We start from the raw sequence: 19,195 nt of genomic DNA, 5'->3' as shown, positions 1-19,195 counted from the left end.
AAATATTGATCCCTGGCTCTTGCTAAATATTATTGATAAGTCATAAGAGTAAGAACTCCATTTCAAATCAAATATGGAATTTTCGGGGGGGGGGGGACCTGTGCCAGAAAAAAACCCCAGCAACAACAGCAGCAGCATATTAATAGTACAAAACACCCACTCCTGGGGCCACCCATAAAGCATGGAATATATGTTTAATTGTTAGAAAGGAATTTAATACTTCTGTTTTCCAGAAATGGTGGGTGGCATCCCGCTAGATCATATTAGAGCACACCCACTGAAATCAAATGACTTCAGTTCACTGATTTCAAGGGGTCTGCTCCAAGTATGACTATTGTTGGATTTCACCAAGCACCTTCAGAAAAATATTATGAATTATATCAACATTTACATAATTTGCCTGGCTCCTAATTTGTATAAGAGATCTCCATTTTCAAATATTGCATGTGTTTAAATGAATGTAAATGAACTTAAAGTATTGTACCATTGTATATTGTTTAGAGAAATGCCAACTGAGTAAAAGTAAAATACCTTGGACTAAATTTTAAAAATTGTCCAGTAGCACCTTAGAGACCAACTAAGTTTGTTATGGGTATAAGCTTTTGTGTGCATGCACACTTCTTCAGATACCTGCACACGAAAGCTTATACCCAGAACAAACTTAGTTGGTCTCTAAGGTGCTACTGGACAATTTTTCAATTTATTTCGACTGCATCAGACCAACATGGCTACCTACCTATACCTTGGACTGTCTCCCATCATTAGGAGGTCACTACTTGTAATTAGCAACTTATTAATAATCATCTTTGTAAACCTGGACACTGAGTTGATTTGTATTATTACCTGGCATAGTTATAAACCATCCATGGTTTACCTTGTTTTTCTTACAGTGTTTATGCTTTACGGATGGCGTCACTGTTGCCCCGATGCCACCTGCCCAGGATCACAAGCGCCTAATGGATGGAGATCAGGGCCCAAACACAGGCGGCATGGGTGCATATTCCCCAGCACCTCAGGTAAAACTCATGTTTACAGTGCTTCTTACTGTAAGAACTTATTATTATTAAAGAGCACCTGTCATCAGAGATGAGTAATAGGAAAAACAGATTCTTGACACCAGGAGCAAAAAAAAAGCATGACACAATAGATTCTTGTTGCTAGAATTGGTTAAATTCTCTACATTCTTAAAAGCTCTACTTTTGTCACATTTTATTAGCTGTCCAAGGAACTTCTTCTGAAAATCAGAAATTCTGTTCTCCAGAAAACAGTTGATGGTATGAGAAAAGAGGGTATTCCTTACATTGGTAAGTGGGAGTATCATTGTATGAGTGATATCCATCATTAGCCACATGCAAAGTAGACCCATTGAAGTCAATTGATTTCAATAGTTCTACTTTGAGCATCTGCTATATGAGTTACAGCAGTGTTTTGTTTTTTAAATGACAGCAGTCCAAAAATGCAACTAATTGTGGACAACTGCGGTGAATGCAAACAATTGCTGACAAAGCTCCACATACTTCTCTAGGTGGTGGAAATAATAGTCATAATCTTAAAATAATGCAACATTCTTTTAAAATGTACTGGTTGTGTTTGTCCTCAATATCTTGTGCCTTTTTCCTTTAGGTGTCCTGTATGCTGGATTAATGCTAACCAAAGATGGACCTAAAGTCTTAGAGTTCAACTGTAGATTTGGTGACCCGGAATGTCAGGTGAGTGTCACTGTATATCTTGGGCTGCAGTACATCCAGTTGCCTTGGAGAAAGCCCCATTCAACTCAATGGGATTTAATTTTGAGCAGATATGTGTTAGATTGCGCTTTAACCTTTTTTCTTTCCCAAACCCCTCTATGGATTGGATCACGCTGGACTAATTCAGTTATCCCTCAGAATGCATTGGCAGATCAAACTTTTATTTAAAAATATATATTATTTTATTATTATATGTTAAAACACTTCTGCAAAGTAATGTTACTATGCACTCTTACAATATTGGAAGAGTGGAAGTAATTGAGATGCTGTGGGAGACCTATTTGTATGATAGCACCTAGAAAGCTCATTGTTCTTTTTTTCTTGTTAAGTTCCAGCAACCAGAATTTTAATTGATTTACTTAATAAAATTCCTGCAGTTGTGCCATAGCAAAAGTCCTGCCATTTTTGTATTTTTTGCATCAAAGATGTATTTGAATGATGAGTCACTATTTGTGCACTTGAACTGAAGCCCTCCCTTCTTTGTGGGATGGGCCAAGGCTCCACCAGTCTTGCGAAGTGCCCTGTCAGCAAATCTCATTCTCACAGCCATCAATCCTGCCATACACTTCCGTTGCCTCTGGGTTAGTGACTGGAGGGGGGCAACTGGTACTCCTAGGGAAGCAGATTTGACAGGTAGATGAGAGAAAGCTGCACTGCACTGCAATTTAAGCAAAAAATGTGCCAGTACAAGTAGCGCATCATGTCGTGATACCATGGCTCTAAACGTTTCTTCTGAATGATTGTATAAGCATTGGTTTAAATGTAATGTGCGATCATATTGTGAGCATCGATCAAGCAGGTTTATTTGCAATATCATTTAATAATCACATATTTACTTACCCTTTGTTTCTGGTTTGAAGATTCTTGTTTTGTTTTTTTACATCTTTAATAAATAAAATTATACACACACACACACACACATACATACACACACACACACACACACACATATATATATATATATATATACACACATTTATATATACATATATAAAAAATAGCCACAATGGTAAAATACCACAGTCTAATTCTGTGATCTTCATTACTTTACTATACTGCACTGCAAGGTATATTTAATATATTGTTAAAGTTCAGTATACTTGTGTGTCTACACCAACTCATTCTACATGTTTTAATAAAATATGTTTCCTAATCAATGTGCTTGGGGTGGCATACATTATATAATATACATTGAAATGCTTCTTTAACTTTCTTGTCATTTCCATGGTATTTCACTGGGAGTTAATTCTCTAGTTTTCTTATTTTTTTTAAAGTAACACCAGAAAGATGTGCCTAACTCTGGTCTATATTTGTGTAGGTAATTCTCCCACTACTTAAGAGTGACCTTTATGAGGTTATACAAGCAACGATGGATCAAAAATTATCTCGCCACATGCCTGTATGGTTAGAAGACTGGGCAGCTGTGACTGTAGTCATGGCTAGTGAAGGCTATCCAGGAAGCTATCCTAAGGGTTTGGAAATAACAGGTAGGAAACTGACACCCAGGTTCTAAACCTGTAGAACATTATATCCTTCCACTTTCATGTGATAGACAAGAGACTATGTGAGTCTCTTGCAGGCTGGCTATCTCAAGTAACGAATGCTTTGGTTTTAACCAGTTGAGTGTCTGCCTTTGATTCCTAAAGCGATAGTTTCTACTTTGTCTCATAATACAAAGAGCAACTTTAATTTCTGCAAGAAAAGACTGGTTACAGTATAGCCAGACACTGGTTGTATATTTAGGTAATAGATAACTCCTTTTACTTAAGTGAGTAGTGAATCCCTTTGATTTCATTGGGGTTTATTTCCTGGTCAAAGTGCTTGGGACTGCAGCATTAGAGAGCAATCCTATACATGTCTACTCTGAAGTAAGCCCCACCGAGGTCAAAGAGGTTTACCCCAGGGTGTTGGGCTGCAGCCTTCGAGAAACTCGCACTCCCACTTTCAATCATCCTATCTACAGGCTGCCAAAAGAAGAGAAGCTTCTCAGTAACTCGGCCCCCCTCAGAGCAGTTGCTTTAGGGCCCTTTCTGTTTGGTATCCCTTTGCAAAACATGTGGCCATCTTGGTAACTTACATGGATGTCTTGGTGGCCATAGCCACCTTAGGGAATGACGCCTTATCTGAAGGCGAGAAGGAACAGCAACAACTGTAAAATACAGGCAGTCTGGCCACCTGGAGATATGCTTTTGCCCAGCCCTGCAGTAAACCATATGTCTCAAAGAAGATAAGGTGGAAGGGAGTGAGGAGGTCTTTGGGTGGGTGGGTGCTTTTGTCTCTGTCCTCTTTGTGTGTGTGAATGCCAGCAAGTAAACTGAAGCCTTTGTTCGCCCTACATTATCAAGAGAAAGCAATGTATTTTACATGTTTTTATTTTACCATAAATGTTTTCAATGGCTTTTTATTTTATTTTTAATTGTTTTAGCACTGATTGATTTCCTGGCACTCAAGTCACAGAACGGTGTCAAATGTCGGGATGTAATTTCATAGAACAGGGATACCTAACTTATGATTCTCTAGATGTCATTGGACTCCAGCCAACATAGCTAATAGTACCACCATCAACATCTCAGTAGATATTCTGCCCTTCCTCCTGAAGGAGCCCAGGGATATCAGCAATGAAAAAGACATATTTTAAAGTATTCTCAAAACAGTTTCAAAACATTCTCTCAGCCAGTGATTTCAGGGTTGTCGGGAACAGTATCTTTCAGCCATATTTTTAAATTCTTCCTGGAGGTCTCAGTGAGGGAGGCAGACACAAAAGGGGATGATGTTAGGATAGATGCCATGTGTGAACCAGCAATGTTGCGACAACCACATATAAGCCACTCCTGCCGTAGAGGTTTCAGACAGATCAGTTATGGCCCACACGTGTCCTTTTTAATCAACTTTTTATTTATTAATGGGTTGAGTTCACTGCCATTTTTATTTGGTTAGGCATATGTATAATTGCTTGTGCACTCAATAGATGTATGGCAAAAGATTTCAGGAAACTTTAAAAAATAAATAAATTCTCACCTTATAGGATTTCCTCGGGCGAAAGAGCTGGGTTTGCAGGTGTTCCACGCAGGCACAGCCATGAAAGATGGCAAAGTGGTGACCAATGGCGGCCGAGTCCTCACTGTGACAGCTATCAAGAAGGACCTTGTCACCGCACTGGAAGAAGCCAACAAAGGAGTAGGAGTCATCCAGTTCAAAGGGGCCATTTATAGAAAGGATATTGGTTATCGGGCTATAGCTTTCCTTAAAGAATCCAGGTACCTATCTGAGGCCAAATCAGAAGGTGATAGTAAGAATATGTGTTAAACATAAGACATAATTCATGAAAATCACTACATAATCATTCCATGTTTCAGCAAAATTTTGTATCAATATACAATATCCTCATATAACTATTCTTAATGGATATCCTTGTGTATTATCTCAAAAACAACTAGGATTAATTAATGGGTAATGAATAAATATTTCTTTTACTGAAGACTTAAAACACTATTGATCAAAACATAAGATAGCTTACACCTACTTTTTCCATGGCTACTAATGCAACATTCTTGACACAATATTAAACAGTTGATCTGTCATGTTTTTGAGAAGATTAGGACTCTCAAAGAGAGGCCTTTTTTTTTGTTTGTTTTCTCTTGGAACTACATTGCCCGGAACTCTTTGTAAGGTTGTGTAGATTTGTTGTTAACAAGTGAAAAAACAAGTGGGTAGGAAGAATGAAACAGCAACGTGCACCTACATGAAGTTGGTACTCCCAAAATTCTTAAGAGTGACTCTCTTCATATTACTATGAATTATTCCATTTTTGAGGGAAATAAAAGTTGAGGATGCAAGAGGCTAGTACACTTAGGCTTTAGAGCAAGGATAGGAATCTGACCACCACCACCACCCCAATACTATTGGACTACAACTCCCATCACCCCCAGCCCTGTCCTAGCGTGTGAAAATCTTCTGACACAGCCATTTGGAGGCTACTCTTGTAAAGATCAAGCAAATGTATTTTTACCAGTATAACTGCATCAATTGCCATCTTGCACTAATGCAGCTGCACTGGTAGAATTAATCCAACCTTTAACCTAAATGTTTTTGTCAGTGCCACAAAATATAAACTATTGAAGAAGTACTACCTTTTTATATAATTGCCTTCTACTATGAATGAAATACACTGTTAGCATAAAGCTGAAAGCATATGGCAACAGGTGTTAGTATACTGTAATAATAGCCTTTTTGTGTATGCAATAAAGTTTCTAAGAATGGTGCAGTATCTAGCTTTATTTTTATGGAATGTGTAGTATTTGATTAGAAGTGGTAAATGATATGAATCTGTGTAGTGTGCTCTATCCATTGAGTTGAATTCCGCCCCCCAAAGCAGACAAGGCAATATTTGGCCAGATGTAAGAGGACTCATTCATGCACATTCTAAGCCTAAACAGCAATAGTGAATTTGAGTTGATAGCTAGCACATCTGAGTTTATGCCTAGAGAGTAAAGGGTGTGCTCAAAATACATTTGGGCTTAGCTGATGACAGTGACGTGTAGCTTTAAAAATATTACAAGTTATGTATACAAGATATATTTTACAGGGCATGTTCCTGTTTTACTTCTGATAAGCCTGAAAACCCCTGAAAAATATATTGTTTACAAAAGTCAGCATGATCCATTTAACAGATACTGGACTTGGACCCGGGAGTCTTGGGCTTACATGTCAACTAAGACTGCAATCCTAACTCCCACTTACCTGGCAGTAATTCAGTAGGGCTTACTTCAGAGTAGACCTATTCCTTCAATAGCATGCAGCTGCTGTGATACACATCTGGGAATGTGAAAAGTGTGGAGCAGGGATAGGCAGGGAACTAGTCCCAGCTGAGGGACCACTCATTCCAAGAGCACAGGGATCGTAAGGACTGCTACAGAGCTACTGACCTTTGAAATCAGGCCTTTTGGAGCAAACACTCTCACTCAGACTTCTTAAAGGCACAGGAAAAGTTCCCAGCGAATTCTTACACCTCTATACTGGCACTGGAAAATACTGCTATAGATGGATTGTATGTATGAATCAATTGACTATTGGCTATTCTGCCCTTTTAGGGGCCTGACTTACAAAGACAGTGGTGTAGATATTGCAGCTGGTAACACGTTGGTTCAGAACATTAAACCTTTAGCAGCGGCCACATCTAGGCCAGGTAAGATAAAATCTGTGCATTCTAATTAAAACATTTCTGGATTAAGTTCATGAAAAATTGAGTTCTTTATACCCATACCCCTTACTATTTTGTAAAAATATATATGCAACTCTTGTATTTTACGTTTTGCACTAAGAATTCCAGATGAGGCATGCAGTTTAGCCATCATGCAGAGATTTCAGAATACTGGAATTGTGCTGTAGTTAGGACCTGCAGAATATATTTAAGGAAAATCATTCCATTTAAGATATAGATATGGACAGAGACGCTTTAACTGACTGCAGCGTCAAGATCCCACCCACCTCTCACCTAATTTTTTTGGTAAAGCAGAGGTTAACAGAGCAAGGTGAACTTTTTTCTCAGTTGAATACAGTGGGACTTGATTCTGAGTAAAAATGCACTGGGTTACATTGTGGAGCAAGTTAAATGTAGGAGAAAGGAGATCAGGAGGGAGAGGCTCATCCCTCACCTTTGCTGTTAATTCCAATTGATTGGCTGCAGAATAATCTAGGCAACAGGGAGACCCATGGTGGGAACATCTTTTGTCCCCTTTCCCTGCCCAGTTCGCTCTGCGGTGCTGCTGCTTCCAGATCTGAAGAAGGGCAAAACCAATCAGGGATGTGGTTTGACAAATAATTCTATAGCCGCCTCTAAATCACCTCCACCATGTGAACAAGACCTTGGTGAATGAGTCCTTTTCTTCCTGCTTGGTAGGCTGCAATGCTGACTTAGGAGGGTTTGCTGGCCTCTTTGACTTGAAAGCAGCTGGATATAAAGATCCAATTTTGGTGTCTGGAACTGATGGTGTCGGAACAAAGCTCAAGGTAATGGGAAGGTTGTGTGGGCCGGGCAGGTTTAATGGACTTTTGAAGGTTTTAGGCTGACAACAGGATTTTTACTTAGTAACTGAGTGTTTACCACGCAAAGGGATCATAGTTTGGCAGCAGAGCATGCAAAAGGTCCCTGATTCAGTCCTTGGCATCTACCCTCTTTCCTTCTGCCCCCCCCCCCCCCAGTGAATAACTTTATTTGCATCACATTCAGATATGTGTCTGAAATGGATGCCAGTCCTTCACAGGAGAGCAAATGGAAGGGCATAGTTTCTGAGGCCTGGCAACCAACAAATTTTTCAGTATACTTTTGAAAAAATGTCCAAGAGCACAATATAGCGTCAATGTCCCTTTCCCAAGCCTGGCTGATATAAATAGGAGTTGCATAAATGTATCTTGGGGTCTCCTCTGATTATAGTCACCTATGTACCTTCCATGGCAGTCAAAAATGAAATCTCAGTTATGTTCAATACCAGTGGCTGGGAATCAGAAGTGGTGAGAGTGCTATTGCATATAAGCATCTGGTTGGTCACCACGAGAACAAGGAGGCTGGACTAGATGGGCCAGGAGGGCTGTTCTGATGTTCCCAAGTCTTGCCAAGCTTGGGTGTGATTTGTCTCCCAATTCTCATTACAGATTGCCCAGCTATGCAATAAGCACGACACCATTGGTCAAGACTTGGTTGCCATGTGTGTCAATGATATCCTAGCTCAGGGAGCTGAGCCCCTCTTTTTCCTGGACTATTTTGCCTGTGGGAAACTTGATGTCGGGACGGCTCAGGCAGTCATCGCTGGAATAGCTGAAGCTTGTAAACTGGCAGGATGTGCGCTCCTCGGTAGGAATGATCACTCATTCCTTGTATGTGATTAGAAAATTCTCGGGTTCCTGCATTTAGTTAAAAGCAAACCTTACTGTTGCAGAAGGTTGATTCATATACTGTGGCCGGCTGCTATGGATCCAAGAATCAGTTTACACATTCAGTTTGCAGTGGGTCATCACAGTGTGAATTTAAAAGGGGAATCTTCTGAAGAGGTGAAGTGTAGAAGGCAGGGGCAGGCCTTGGTAATATGGCGCCTTGTGCCAGGCCAAAATTCATGCTCCTCCCCAGCCCTTGCGCTGCCTTCCCAAAACCAGCTAAGCAAGGGGCCATACTTTGGGAAGGTGGTACAAGACTCTCTCAGGGTTGTAGAGCCCTCCTGTGTCCTTCACAAAGCTGGGCAAGTGCTAACTAGGCTTTGGGAAGGAGGTAGGAAGGTGCCCCCTTTCAGCTCAGCGCCCTGTGCAGGGAAACCAGTCACACTGCCCTAAATCTGCCTCTAAAGAAGGCTGGATTCAGTTCCAGTCCTTTCCCTCTAACATGCTAGTTTTCTGTGTGCAGGAAGCGTTTATATAATGGGTGAGGTTTCAAACACATGATCTGTCCCCCCCCACCCCCACCAGCCCCAATCAGCAGTCTGAAGTGGCACAACAGCAAGAACTGTCTTGTGTGATTCTCCTGGTTGTGTAACTTGGTACAGACATTTTGGCACCTGAGTCTAATGGCAAAATGGCAACCCACGTCCCCACCAGGGAAGAAGGGGTGGGTGAAGATCTACATCAGGAACAACAGGGAAAATAAAGATCTCTATCTGCTACCCCTGTGGATCCTGCTGCCTGAGACAGTCACCTCTCCTTGCGTCATGAGTGGGCTCACCGTGACTTTGTACTTAGGCAAACTCTCATAACGACCTTTCCCTAGATTATTTACTTATCAGAACTGCTGTTTTGCTTGTTCTGGCTGTTCCATTTTGAAATCCTTTGTTCTTTACTTAATCGTGTAACACACACATACCTCACACATGTTGTTGACTGATTTCTCCATTTTAGAATGGGCAGAATTTGAGAAACTGAATCATTTTTCATGGCATGATCCACAACATGGGAAGGGAACATGCTCAGTGGCAGAATATCGGCCTTGCACACAGAAGGTCCCAAATTTAGTCCAATGGCATCTCCAGATGGAGCTGGGAAGGACTCCTGTTGAGAACCTTGCCATGTTGCTAGCAGTCAGTGTGGGCAGTATCGAGCAGGATAGATCTGTGGTAGGATTCTGTCCAAGGCAGTTTCCTGTTTTTCTGTGTGCTATTCCTTAAGAGTGCCAAAAGCACCTATGATTTTGTTGTTCTTGTTTTTCATTTCTTCCTTTGGATGTACAACTTTGAAAATTCAATAAAATGTAATCAACAAGCAAAAAAACCACAAAAACCCCATCTAAGACAGGCTGTGCTTGCTATACTTCAGTGTATGTAAGAATCTGGCAAGTAGAGTTCCTATAATGGTCACCAGTGGTTTTGCTTTAACACTCACAGTCCCTTTCTCTGTCTTCTATTGCCACCTCAGGAGGAGAAACGGCTGAAATGCCTGGCATGTATCCACCGGGAGAGTATGACCTGGGGGGCTTTGCCGTTGGCGCTGTGGAACGAAACCAGATGCTTCCCAAGCTAGACAGAATTATCGAGGGAGATGCGGTTATTGGAATAGCTTCCTCTGGTGTTCACAGCAACGGGTTTAGCCTTGTGAGAAAGATTGTCGAAAAGTCCTCTTTAGATTTTTCCTCTCCTCCAGTGGGCCGCTCTGGTAACCAGACATTAGGTAAGATCAGTAATTACAGCATTTTCCTCTTCTGTCTATGTCATGGGGAGCAACCTTTGGTCAATTTTCAGTTATTAGGACATTTTGGGTCTTTTTATCAAAGGGCGGGGGACTCAGATCCTGGGGCCAAATGTGGTTTTCCAGGCTTTCCGCTTCTCTATTTGGCCCCTGGAACTCTCTCCAGGCTGCCCCCCCTCACAGACCTAGCCCCTCCCTGAGTGTTTTCATTTCTTTAATTTCTTTCCTATGCTTTTGGAATGTGACCTCGAGCTGTGATAGTGACTCCAACTTGCTTGGATGTGGGGAGGTGCATTGAAGCCTCTCAATTTCGCATGGCTTGGAGGTAACTAACTGTTTTAAGATAAAAGAGTCACATGCTTCTTTGCCTCTGGCCACATCGGCCTCTGGAATATATGGCCCCCAGATCACTGTCCACGAGGGAATGTGGCCCTCACGTTGGAAAAGGCTCCTGACCCTGGTTTCTATCAAAGGACAACTAGTGAGGGAAAATGAGTATGTGCAACTGTCAGAATACTTTTACCTCTTTCCATTTTTGTGCGTACTTGTGTGACTTTTGCACTTCGTTAGCCGCCTTCCAATGCTAATCTTATGTCCCTGCCTCCAACATCCATGGATTAGGCATAGACATCTTCAGAGGGAATGCCTGTGAGAATAGGCATCCTATGTAAAACCGGTTTGGGCTTGCTTACAATCAAGCAGTGTGTGCATTTTATGAAATAAATAGAAATAATAAAATGTAAGCTAGAGTACCAGTCATGCAGAGTTCCAGCTCCTGTGGAAGTCTATGCATGTAGAGGTCTATGCGTGTAGGCTTTCTCCCCCCCCCCCAGCCCTTATAGACACCCCCATGTTGAACGTGGATCCCAGGTGCAGGACTGTGGAAGCCATGAAATGCAATTAATATGGAGCCCTTTTCATGAGGGAGGGCCACAGCAATATCTTCGTAAGGCCACCTTGATGCATTTCATCCTGCGTGTGCTTTTGTGCTTTATCATGCTTTTGCATAATAACCTGTTAATGACTTATGTTCGCAGGAGAACAACTGCTTACACCCACTAAAATCTATAGCAAGATTCTCCTGCCAGTTCTTCGTTCAGGCTACGTGAAGGCCTATGCCCACATCACTGGAGGAGGGCTGCTGGAGAACATCCCACGTGTCCTCCCAGCATCATTTGGGGTAGTTCTCGGTAAGAACATCTTGGTCATGGTGAACACCCAGGCAAAACTTGCAAGCTTGATATAATATTTCTTAATCGATGCCATTTTCCTTTCTTTAACTCGGTTTCTCCCTTCTCCTGCACCCATTTATTGAAATCCACATTTTATCTCAAAATTGACTGATTTTTAAGGATGGATTTTCACATTCATTAATAAAGAGTAGAATGAGATTTAGACATTCCTTTTCATCCCAGTTTTATATGGCTTTCTGTGGGTACTCAGTCTATGTTTACACCACACATTTAAACCACTATGTTGCCACTTCAAGTCCTGGCTTCCCCCAAATAATTTTGGAAGCTATACAGTAGTTTGTTAAGGGTGTGGGAGTTGTTAGGAAGTACCTATTCCCCTCACAGAACTACGATTCCAAGAGTTTCCTGTGTAAAACAATTGTTAAACTACTATGGGAACTGTAGCTCTGTGAGGGGAATAGGTGTCTCCTAGCTGTCAGCACTCTTAACAAACTACAACTCCCAGAATTATTTGTGGGAGGCCAGGCCTGTTTAAAGTGGTATTATTATGCCTTAAATGTATGGTGTGAATGTGGCCTTAGTTGATTTGAAAAGATTTTGAATCAATTGAAAAAGATAATAATTTTTAAAATAGATAGTTAAATTGGTTAAATATGTTTCCTTCAATTGCCAGTGATAACCATTGGATCTTCTGCTATTACTTGGCTTATCACTATTATGTTTATTAAGTCCAATCAGAATTGTCAGCTTAATTTCTCTGTAATGCTTGTTGACTGGTTAAAAAAAAAGTGTGTTACAATACAACTCTGGTTATTTTCAGATGCCGTAAGCTGGAAGATACCCGACATCTTTTCTTGGCTTCAGAAAGAGGGAAATCTGTCAGAGGAAGAAATGGCTCGAACATTTAATTGTGGGATTGGTTCTGTCCTGGTTGTGCAGAAGGAACTGGCTGGGCAGGTCCTGAAGGACATCCAGAGGCATGAAGAGGCCTGGCTGATTGGAAAAGTTGTACGCCGTCAAGCAGGTCACTATGCAGAGCCTATCTGTCTGGGGATGACTTGTGAGGGTGATTATTTTCAATGGGGCGATGGTGCTGCAGCAGTCCTGAATTAGGAGTGCATCTGTTTTGCATGCAGAAGGTACCAGGTTCATTCCCTGCCATCTCCAGGGGAATGTCCCCAGTCTGAAACCCGGGAGAGCTGCTGGCAGTCAGTGAAGACAATACTGAGCTAGATGGACCAAATGGTCTGACCCAGTAGAAGGCAGCTCCCTTTGTTTCTAATTATTTAGTTCTATTTATTTACAGCTAATCTTTCTTTTTTTAATTGAAGGGTCTGCCCACGTTGAAGTCAATAACTTGCTTCAAGCCTTACAGGCAAATAGGATAGAGTCCTTCCACAGCCATCGCAGCAAAACCCAACCAAGCAAAACAAGGGTCGGCGTCCTCATCTCTGGAACAGGTGAAACTCCTACATTCTCCATTGTGAGAAACGAATGCCATCTTTGAGGCCATAGGTTGGGGTATTTTGGAAGACTGATTTGAAGTAGTTTAGTCAGACCATACCATAAACAGCTTTGGTCCTGCACACCTGAAGAAGTGTCTCTACCCCATCATTCAGGCTGGATACTGAGATCCAGCTCTGAGGGCCTTCTGGCGGTTCGTGAGGTTACAGGGAACCAGGCAGAGGGCCTTCTCAGTAGTGGCACCAGCCCTGTAGAATGCCCTCCCATCAGATGTAAAAGAGATAAACATCTATATGACTTTTAGAAGACATCTGAAGGAAGCCCTGTATAGGGTAGTTTGTAATATCTGATGCCTTACTGTGTTTTAATTTGTTGGAAGCTGTCCAGAGTGGCTGGGTTAAACCGGGTCAGGATTTTATGGAGTAGATGTTGCTTTCAAAAACTCTTCTAATTTGAAAGAAATCCAGCTGAATACCGGAGGTTTAAATGGCAGGATTTCTGCAGCTTTTTTCTTTTTTAAAAATATGCACTATGGAACAGAAATGAAAAGAACCATGAGAGAAAAGGCACTTGTTCAGAGCTTGAGTGGCAAACAGTTGGAATAGGAAGAACCCCTTGAAAATACACAGATTTCTTTGTATGTATTTATAATGAAAAACTCGTGCCTCAAGAAAAAAAATACTTAACATTTAAATGTGTGGAATGTGCTGCAAAAGTGTATTTTGCAGTCCAACCTGGCTATAGTTCTATACTTACTGAATCAAGTTGCTATTTTGCTGCTTTTAAAAATGTTTTCAGAATATTTGAGTCCATCTTAAATATATTTTCACTTGATTGTCTTGGATCCTTCAGGTACAAATCTGGAAGCTTTAATAACCAGTACAAAGAAGCCAACTAGCTATGCACAAATAGTCCTTGTCATTTCTAACAAAGCTGGTGTAGAAGGGCTAAGAAAAGCTGAAAGAGCTGGCATTCCTACAAAAGTAAGTAAATGGTCAACAGTTTGGCATGTGTAACTTAATGGTTAGGTATCTGTGTCTGACGTGCTCTGGTCCATGGGGTCACGAAGAGTCAGACACGACTAAACGACTAAACAACAACAACTGTGTCTGTCTGTTCAAAATGTTCAGTGTTTCTGAAATATTCAGCATTAATGATTGGGGGGGGGGGTAAATAAATATATCCCATAATCTCACAATGCTTTACCCTTTCTTAGGTAATTGACCACAAGCTGTACAGCAGTCGCACAGAGTTTGACAGCGCAGTTGATAAAGTCCTTGAAGAGTTCTCAGTTGAGCTGGTCTGCCTTGCAGGATTTATGCGGATCTTATCTGGTCCTTTTGTCAGAAAGTGGAATGGTAAATGCATCTGGGTATACTGCACTTGGAACTGGAAATGCCCATGCCGTTAAATGTTGTGTATAGTATGTGAACCAGTTAGACAACAGTTTCATTTTCAATTAGGAGATTTTGCTAATTTCCTAGTTTAAAAACAGCACAGTGTTTCCCACAGATTTAGAGGGATATCTCTACATTTTAAAAATAACCATTATTGATGTGAAAAAGGGACATTGATATTCTCCATGTTACTAGTGAACCAGCTGTATCATAGCTGTCCCATTATTTCTGATTCCAAAATGCAGCTGGTTTCAGATTCTGGGTTGGTGGCTGTGGTTTGTCTGATAATGTTGGTTCAGACATTGTAGTTTCTAGTCTATATCTAATTGTCACCAGTTCATTCAAGCAGAAAAAACCTGCTTCGTTTTACCTATTTTGTTTCAATTAGTACATCAATAATTTCTTGTTTAAGCATTGTAATGCTAGGAGAACTAAAAAAATGAATTTTGTTTTTTACTTCTAGGAAAAATATTGAATATTCACCCATCTTTGCTGCCTTCATTTAAAGGAGCAAATGCCCATAGACTGGTACTGGAGGCTGGAGTCAGAGTCACTGGTTGTACTGTGCACTTCGTTGCTGTATGTTCTCCCTTTTTGCTACTCTGTTAATAATAATAATCTTAGTTTGAATTGATTGTCAGATTGCTTCTCAGCCAACAATGAATGCAGAGGGATTAATTTACACAGACTGTGAAAGGGCTGGCCAATGATATGAGCACAAAATGTACTAATTAGACAGTTGCTGCACCTCCTGCCCACTTCAGCATAGCCTGAAATCTACTACAGCTCAGTAATTGGGGAATCTTTTTGAATCAGCCTAGCCTGACTGCTGCCAGCTGCAGACCAGGTCAAGGTTAACTTAAGGAATCTATGCAGCTGGTGAGCAGTCATTGGACTGCTTCATTTACTTCACAATTTAGAAATAATTTATTATTGTGAACTGTAATACTATTTTACCTGGTTTTCATAGTGGTGTGGGTTTTACAGTTTTCTCTTGAATTCTCTTCTACAGCTAACTAGACCAGACTGGAGTCAGACTAAATATTTGTGGTACAGAATTAGCCAATTTCAAGATAGTTTGTAGTGTTGAAGATAATTTCTTAAAGTGGAAGGAGTCCCATGAGAGGTCATGAAAGCAAACCAAGGCCATGTTCTAGAGCTCATAATTTCGTCTATCTCTCCATCTTGTCAACGTTTCTGACCTTCCTTTCTAGGAAGAAGTTGATGCTGGAGCAATCATTTTTCAAGAGCCAGTCCCCGTGAAGATTGGAGACACAGAGGAGACTTTATGCGAAAGGGTGAAGGAGGCAGAGCACAGAGCCTTCCCTACTGCTATGCAGTTAGTGGCAAGCGGAGAAGTACAGTTAGGAGGAGATGGGAAGTTACGCTGGAATTCGGGAAAGCACAACTGAAATGCAGAGGACAAGAAAACAGCAACAACCACGATGCATAATTTTTGCTTTAATTGTGTAGCATAGGGCAGCAAGATGAGAAAGCCAAACAGAGCCAAATTGGGAAGGGGATGAATTTGCCATCTCAAATATTCAAATACTTTTGCCATAATACAGGTTCATAAAATGGACCTCTGCAGACACAGGTCCTCATGGTAAACCATTTGTATGAATAACACCAGGGTCACCCACAGGATCGTGAAAGGTGCACTGAAATATCCAAAGCCCTTGTGGGCAACCATTTCACTCAAACAGATTGCCACCTAGTACACACTAGTACACACTATGCCACACCTGTATCAAAGTGCCCTTGGCAGTGCCCTTGTCTAAATCAGGCATTGCCTTCACAAACAGACCGTGCCTACTCCCAGGAAAAGGGACTATACAATAAAACTATCTGTGGTCACAGCATTAATTAAGCATTTTAATATCTATCCTTTTAACATTTCGTTCTGAATAGCAAGGTGAATCAGAATCAGGGCTTTTGGCCATAGTGCTAAAGATTGAAGTATTTCATAGCAATTGGTGAGCACAAGAAAATCAAAGAAACACATGGCTTTAACCAGGGCTGTATTCAGCTAATCACATGTGGGAGATTTAATCCCCACCCCTTTTCTAAATATATTATACTATGAAACATATTGTCTATTAAAACTTAACCCATGACATCATGGAGACATGCAATAACATGTTCTTCAGTATGTTTTTATCATAGCTAGAAAGCACAGTGAGGAAGGAATTGACCTAACTTTGAAAGAAAAGAAGTAGGTAGCTACATATTACACGTGCCTTAAAAAAAAATCATCATGATGGTTCATTGAAGGAGAGAATACTATATTTCCATTGTGTTACGATTTTGTGATTTACAAAACTAATCAGTGTTCAAATGCTAAGCTTCCATAGGAATTGGACTGTATAGCACAATACTGTTACATTCCTCTTATCTGTTTTGTACCCAAATGTTCAGTGATACCAAACCCCATTCTAATAAAAAAAATAATTTAAGAAATTACATACATATCTGTGTTAATTTCTGGGTGATAGTTAAAAGATTTCTCTCCTTACAGTTGCTAAAGATGCCTTGCAGTGTCTTGTCAGTTCCTAAGCAAGTCTTGCTGGTGGAAACCTTCCAGAAAAGAAGCAACCTGAAGCCAAAAATAATCCAGAGGTGTTCTGCTTTTAATGATTAGGCCATGTAAGAAGACAAGTTTACCCATTGTATCTAGCTTTTAGCTAGAGTATGTCATATATTGTTATCAAGAGATGACATTGGTACACAAATCTCTGGTTAGCCCCTACCCAGAGACCATGTTCCATCAACAGCCCAAGCTTACCCATTATTTCAAGGAGGATGGTTTTGTGTACTCATGCACCGCTGCCCCATTTAAATTGTACAAATCAGTCCTTCCAGGAGAGATGGCTGTGTACACTCAAGTCACCGTGTGTGAAAAAACGGTTTTGCAATGCAATTTCATCCAATGTGTTTGTACATAACAAAAAGTAAGTACAAGAAACATTCTTCTTACTATGTACCATCTTAGAGTTTCCGAAACATGATTGTGTCACACCCTGTGAGAATAGAGCTGAGGATCATTTGAAGCAAAAACTATCATAGCTAAATACAGAAAGTTTGGGGAAATTATCAACCAGCACCCATATTTTGCTGGATATCCATCATATATTGACTGACTGACTAGCTTTATGTGGGAAGTTATTTAAAAGGTGATTCAGGCGTGCTTCGAATGGCATATAAGGGAGCTCTCAGAAGTTCTGGTTTAAAGATCTTTAGAATTTAAATCCAGTTGCAAACCTGAGGGGAAAATAATATCCTTTGCCTTTACAAGTGACACAAACACACACTGATTTCATGCAGTTCAGCACATGCCTGCTCAAGTTTCTCATTCTTGTTTCCTGCAATTGGCAAAACCCAGCTGCAACATCCCCTTATCTGTTACTTGTTACTGTGGCTGGTGCCACAAAACCCATAGTTTTTATAATACCAGCAAAGGCCACAGAAACCTCTCCTCTGAGGTCAGCAGTGATGTGGCCAAGACAATGCAGAATGAGAAACAGAATGATAAAACTTTGTGTGGAGTATGGGGAAAAGAATCCTAGGTCATGTGCCTTATATGGAGCCATCTCCATTGGTCCGTCTACCTCAGCATTGTCCACATTGACTGTCAGCAGCTCCCTCCCCTCTCTACTTGGAGATCCCAGGGAATGAACCTGGCACCTCCTGCATACAAAGCAGATGTTCTGCATTGAGCCACCTTATCCTTGAGGGGGGAAGCTATGTTGGTAACAGAGATTTCCCCTCCTAATGCTTATTATCTGGTGGGGTATGCACATTAATTTCATGGAGTCAGGGGGAGAGTAAAATCAACACCTAGGCTGCCCTGAAGCTAATTATGCACCAAATTGTGTCCATTGAGCATGCTTTCCTCACTTGAAGAAGCAATATTGACCCCCATGCTCTGAGTTTAGCAAAGGAAAAGCACTAGGATAAGAGGAATTTGACAGTTTCAGCCTTAATTATTGTAACTGTCACTATTCGTTGCTGCATTGTAGCTGCTTATAGGAAAGTTTAAGAGGAGGAGCAATCCTGCCTTTCCTTTTGATGGACCAGCTCCCGACTCTCTCGTTTCCAGTAGGTTTTGCCATCCTTTCCTAGTTGCACCATTCCACTGGCAACCAGCTGCAGGGCAACAGGAAATACCCGGCTCTCGGCTTCTTTGACCTTTTCTGACAAGGTCTCTTCTGTGTCTTCTGCCTTCACAGAGACGGGCTCTTGTAAGATTACTGCTTCAAGACTAGTATCCTCCAGAGAGAAAGAGAGAGAGAGAGATTCCATTAAGATAGGTGACTTTCCACATGAAGAGCAACAGAAGCAGAAAGTGCTTGGGGGAGAGTAGTGTTACTGAAATTCAGCCTGGAAAAGATTAGCAGAAATTTAAGTTGTAATATAAAGGACAGGTGGCAGGTTGAAAAGGGATGAGGAGCACATTATGGCTACATACGACCTTGATGATATAAGTAGCAACCACTTTGTAAAGTGATCTTGATAACAATTCCACACACGCACCCCCCCCCCCAGGTATTTGGGTTTTTTTAAAAAATGCCACCTGGTTGTTCATCTCATCTTTACAGTCACTTGTAGTTAGGTCATTAGAAATGGCATGCAGGAAGACAAATGGGTAATACAACTAGGCAGAGGGACAGGTTAGGAATTGGTGGTTGGAGATGTTTATTCGAGAAGGCGGTTAAGGTTTCAGTTCTAA

The 19,195-nt window shown here is 41.0% G+C and overlaps 2 protein-coding genes across 9 annotated transcripts in view; one reads left to right on the top strand and one right to left on the bottom strand.

The window, feature by feature from the left end:
- The window catches only part of LOC310676773 (trifunctional purine biosynthetic protein adenosine-3), a 26,826-nt gene extending 9,897 nt beyond the window's left edge, over positions 1–16,929 (top strand). For 3 of the 5 annotated variants that reach the window (XM_083438896.1, XM_083438897.1, XM_083438895.1), the window contains 16 exons: positions 891–1,016; positions 1,217–1,304; positions 1,624–1,709; positions 3,067–3,235; positions 4,774–5,005; positions 6,839–6,933; positions 7,648–7,757; positions 8,400–8,598; positions 10,143–10,394; positions 11,450–11,602; positions 12,426–12,629; positions 12,937–13,065; positions 13,922–14,052; positions 14,286–14,427; positions 14,930–15,045; positions 15,681–16,929. In XM_083438896.1, coding sequence (XP_083295022.1) covers positions 891–1,016; positions 1,217–1,304; positions 1,624–1,709; positions 3,067–3,235; positions 4,774–5,005; positions 6,839–6,933; positions 7,648–7,757; positions 8,400–8,598; positions 10,143–10,394; positions 11,450–11,602; positions 12,426–12,629; positions 12,937–13,065; positions 13,922–14,052; positions 14,286–14,427; positions 14,930–15,045; positions 15,681–15,878 — 2,430 coding nt within the window. In that variant the 3' untranslated portion in view covers positions 15,879–16,929. Of the gene's footprint in view, positions 1–890; positions 1,017–1,216; positions 1,305–1,623; positions 1,710–3,066; positions 3,236–4,773; positions 6,011–6,838; positions 6,934–7,647; positions 7,758–8,399; positions 8,599–10,142; positions 10,395–11,449; positions 11,603–12,425; positions 12,630–12,936; positions 13,066–13,921; positions 14,053–14,285; positions 14,428–14,929; positions 15,046–15,680 lie in introns of those variants that run through there. The other 2 variants (XM_083438898.1, XM_083438899.1) reach the window with 1 other exon arrangement.
- Positions 15,908–19,195, bottom strand: part of LOC310676772 (trifunctional purine biosynthetic protein adenosine-3-like) — a 27,679-nt gene continuing 24,391 nt past the window's right edge. For 3 of the 4 annotated variants that reach the window (XM_083438894.1, XM_083438891.1, XM_083438893.1), the window contains exon 22: positions 15,908–18,735. In XM_083438894.1, the coding sequence (XP_083295020.1) occupies positions 18,502–18,735 (234 nt within the window). In that variant the 3' untranslated portion in view covers positions 15,908–18,501. The remainder of the gene's footprint in view (positions 18,736–19,195) is intronic. The other variant, XM_083438892.1, reaches the window with a different exon arrangement.

The sequence above is a fragment of the Podarcis tiliguerta genome (assembly GCF_965153285.1).
Source record: "Podarcis tiliguerta genome assembly, chromosome: 4".
NCBI lineage: Eukaryota > Metazoa > Chordata > Lepidosauria > Squamata > Lacertidae > Podarcis > Podarcis tiliguerta.
Note: the sequence above shows the minus strand (reverse complement) of the source record. Positions and strands in the feature narration are given on the sequence as shown.